Source organism: Mizuhopecten yessoensis, unplaced genomic scaffold, assembly GCF_002113885.1.
Source record: "Mizuhopecten yessoensis strain PY_sf001 unplaced genomic scaffold, ASM211388v2 scaffold1471, whole genome shotgun sequence".
In the NCBI taxonomy this organism is placed as follows: Eukaryota; Metazoa; Mollusca; class Bivalvia; order Pectinida; family Pectinidae; genus Mizuhopecten; species Mizuhopecten yessoensis.
The window spans coordinates 874,279-878,855 of record NW_018404063.1 but is presented as its reverse complement, the minus strand read 5'-3'; the positions used below and the strand labels follow the sequence as shown (position 1 = coordinate 878,855).

General features: G+C 37.7%; 1 protein-coding gene across 1 annotated transcript; it reads right to left on the bottom strand.

The window, feature by feature from the left end:
• Positions 1–728: 728 nt before the first annotated feature.
• On the bottom strand, positions 729–3,921 carry LOC110463014. The gene has a single exon (XM_021517332.1). It carries the CDS (start codon positions 3,880–3,882, stop codon positions 2,383–2,385), a length of 1,500 nt encoding a protein of 499 aa, XP_021373007.1. The 5' UTR covers positions 3,883–3,921; the 3' UTR covers positions 729–2,382.
• Between the last annotated feature and the right edge of the window lie 656 nt (positions 3,922–4,577).

The window sequence follows — 4,577 nt, the reverse complement described above, 5'->3', positions numbered from 1 at the left end:
AGGTCAGTAGTACTGATGGAAATTTACTTATGCACAAAACAAGGGATTGCGACTGAGATATTCATTATGACAAGAAAATCGCCTTGTTTTTAGAAAATTATCCAGTAAACCGTTATAAAATCTATCGTATTGCCTGTTAAAGGATGCTTTCTGTCTCGACAAAAAAAGACAAATAAAACAAATATGTAAAAGTTATTAATTGTAATAAAAAAAAATTATAAGTAAAATTTTGTTGATTTGGATATTTCGTCTGTGTAGATAGGAAATTGTTAAAGACATAAAACACTAATCGATTGTTTTATTGATTATGATATGATTTACAGAACACAGTGTAAACAAATACCATTTAGAGGACAGTGATAAACAATGCAAAGTATTGCAAGGCAATTCATAGTCCCCCATCGGTAACGATTTCTATAATTAACAAACACATCATCCCAATATGTTCTTGTACACCAAATCTGGTACTCCAGATGAAATAGTATAGAAGATATTCCCTGGACAAACATTTGCAAAAGTGAAGGTCAAAGGTTTAGTAATAGGACACAGTGACACCTAATTCTTGCACTCTACACTCCGACGTGCAACTATGTCCCTGTAAACCAAATCTGCTTACTTCCGGTAAAANAAAACCCCCCCCCCCCCCCCCCCAGGGACAAATGTTTTCAAAAAGTAAAGGTCAAAGATCAAGTCATAGGTCACAGTGACCCAAATCTTGCACTCTGCACTCCGACATCTCTCTAAATTCTTGTACATCAAATCTGCTTACTCCTGGTGAAATAGTATAGAAGATATACCCCTGATCAACATTTAAAAAGTAAAGATCAAGTCATTGGCCACAATTACCTAATTCTTGCACACTGCATTTCGTCATGCAAATATGTCCTTGTACACCACATCTGGCTACCCCAGGTGAAATAGTATAGAAGATATGTCCCGGACAAACTTCGCGGACGGAAGAATTGATTGAGTGCAAACCTATAGTCCCCCTGGGAACCGTTGGGGGACTAAAAAGTACAACATGTACCTACATAACATATCTTGATACATAGGAATATTAAAATAATGTCTGTACAAACGAATTTCCGACGCACAGTAAAATTACTTGTTTATTTCAAAGCAGCTCACAAAGAGCAAATGGCATGATAATAGGTAACTATATAGCACGTGAAAGGGATGTACATGTTTGTATTTTTTGTTAGGATCATATTATATTTTAAAGAAATGTAACACTGGACAATATATAGTAAAAAGACTGTAGCTATGACCTTGGCAATGAGTAAATGACCTTGACCGTCTAGTGGTCTCAGAGACTGACTGACAAACCAAAAGTACAATTTTAACATCATCATGGTAACATTCTGTAGAATTGACTTGATTTTAAATCACAACTATTTAAATGTAATCGAGCATTAACACTGATGTCAGATAAAACATAAATCACTAGATACGTTTATCGGATTTGGCTAAAAGCCATGAACAAAACGTCTTAGTCTTTAGTAAATACTACTGTAGGAAATTAGGTTTAGTTTAATAAATAAGTCATAATTTCAAAATCATGTAAAATAACATTTTGATAAGGAATTCAAACATGATATAACAAAATTAACAATCAAATATTGATGGGATCATTGATGAACCGAGAGACTGAAGATTTTCCCCATTTTATTAAATTTTGCAACTCATACAATTGTTCATTTCTTTGTCATGAAAGAAATACAATAATGTAGAATCATCATTAAACATATCACAAATTGAAAAAACAAAACAGAAACAAATATTGTAAATTCTAAAAATTACAACATTGTATAGATGAACAAGTGCAAGAATCACCACAGATAGGAGACAATGCCTTTTTTTCTAACAGAAAAAAAATAATTAAAATTTCAAATTATTGCTGTGGTCAATATCCTGATATATAGACATACGTGTAGATAGGAACCTATACAAGATCTTGCCTAAGCGCCAAATCCTTTTTAAAGAGAATATTAATGGCTTTGTATGGAAGAGAGTATCAAAGTGAACTTCCGGTTTATCCAGTTTGTAAGCGCAAGGTCCCTTTTCAAAATAATTTCTATCCCTTGTGACGGAGGAGAGAGTAAAAGTAAACTTTCCGTTTGTCCAGATAAATTATTTTCAAATATCCTCGTAACGCTCAATGGTCACATAATACACAAATCACTGTGTTCTATTAGACATGTAATAGATGTCACAAAACACTATACTTAATTATCTTAAACCTAACCATGATTTCTTTATATGACTTCCTAGGTAATCACTTTTCTGACGATACCAATGGCTGAATATCATCAGTGTTTATTGTCACGTAAAAGGCAATGGAGTAAGTGTATCTGTATGTAGTATGTATTTGTTCCCAAACGTCTACCTGTATTCGATGACCTTTATTGTTTTTCCGTCCCTGTGTCCAACCCATAGTATTCCGTCATTGCGTAGACTGATACAAGAAGGTTCACGTCCATCAGATGTATAAACAGTCCTCATGTAGTGTCCAGTATTCCTGTCAATAAGTAGTACTGACTTGGTGACCCATTCCGTTACAAGGACATCACCAGCTCCATCAAAACAAACATCGTACGGGTGAGACTTTGATGATTGAATGTCACTCACGTGTGTTTTGCTCGTACCGATGTCTTTACAGTAAAACTTCAGGTTTAGGTGTTTATCCATGACGATGACGGACGGTTGCTTGCCTGGTTCCTTACCAGCCATGTAGTTATCAAACAATACACCATCACCATCAACAGCAGCTACATCCCCGGTAAGTGTACATGACGTCATGTGATGAGGAGTTACTGCCACCTGTCTACACGGACCACCCGCTCCTGCCGACACCGCCCGTCCGTCTGTAGTGTACAGTTGTATTCCTCCCGTCATCCCCACCACTACCATGTCGTCACTAGTGATACACAAAGAAATTGGCATGTTGTTAACGTTAAAGCGTGTAACACTGTCACCACCCGTCATGATTTCTCGGATACTTCTGTCACTCCTCACACAAAACCACACTCTCCCCGTGGTCGGAGATACGGAGATCGATTCGACTTTGACCTGACACTCTATCATCTCATTGACTTTGCCTTTCAAATCTACTCGATATATGGTTTCACTGTCCAAGGACGATAACCATTCCTCGTCACCGGTAAGACATGTTTGACATGTATCGTATGAAAACGGCGCCTTAAACTTGTACAAAACCACACATTTAGGAATCGGTTTGTACGACTCATCTACTCCATCGACAAGTAGCTTACCAAGCATGCGTTCTAAGAGTTCGGTGGATATTGTCCCGGGTTTGAATTCAACTTTCTGCAAATCACTGAGAGATGGTGGGGCAGTGGCTACACCGTTTCTAATCTCGCGCGCTAATGTAGTGACGTCAACAGTTGTACCGGATGTCAGTACTTCTTTGCACCTGTCAAGCTTTGGTTTCAAGTCCTCCCTTAGGTATTTAGTAAATGCAGTTTTGTTTTTCTCAGAAATATCTGCATTGCGCTCCTCTAACTCGGTACACATCCTCACAAGCATGTCAATAGCGTTGTCGATGTCATCTTTCATCTGTTTTCCCTGACGTCTGATTCCCTCAATCATTTTCTGATATCGACCACTCTTGGCATGCTGTCCACTTTCCTTAATATCTCCCTCTGTTTTGGGAATATCGGTTTTGGAGAGTTTGTCGGCATACTGCTGTATTTCCCGTTTCTGACCCGCCACGTAATCAGTAAGTTTACCCAGCGTGTGGCCGTTGTGACTGTCTGTAACACACTCCATACAAAGTAACTGGTCTTCGCACGATTTACAGACATAAACAAACCCTATCCCTTGATGTCGTATACAGCCAGGCACTGGTGTCTGGGCCGCCATCTCGTCCAGCTCTTTGTACACCTATTTCAGGGTTGTCAATATGGCGGCGAAAATTCTCGGAATTCCCGAATACATTCACCTTCCGGGTTTATGAGAACATGTTCTATTTTAAGTTACTTATGTATATTTAAAGTAGGCCAAGGTCGTACTGTACTGACAGATATACATACCCGTCGAGTGGGTATTTAATTAAAATTGAAGTAGGGGCTAGCGACATATCTGATAGGCTGACGGTATGACAGGTACCCTGGGTCAGAACCTCGTTTATTTCGTACCCTAGAGTATATCAATGCATTCACCAACAATTTAATAATACCAGAGATGTATATAAATACGTCTCTGATAATACCATGTAAAAAATGTACGGTACCACAACATACAATTACTTGCCCGAACGTCTTATAACACAACCGGACTGCAGTTTTTAAAACTTAACTAGAATCGCTACACGAAAAAAAGGTCATCTCAATTTAATACCACACTCGAAAACATTGTAAATATGCCGTGGAATTTATATCGTAAATAGCGTATGTTGTAACTATTTATTGTTTGTAAATATGTTCTATGCATAAGATTATCAAGGAAAATGAAAATATATGAATAAAAAGAGCAGAAAAAGAGGAGAAAAGAAAAGAAAAGAGAAAAAAAAACCAATGAAACAGCGTCGCCGAGAGAGAGAATACCTGAAATCAGAA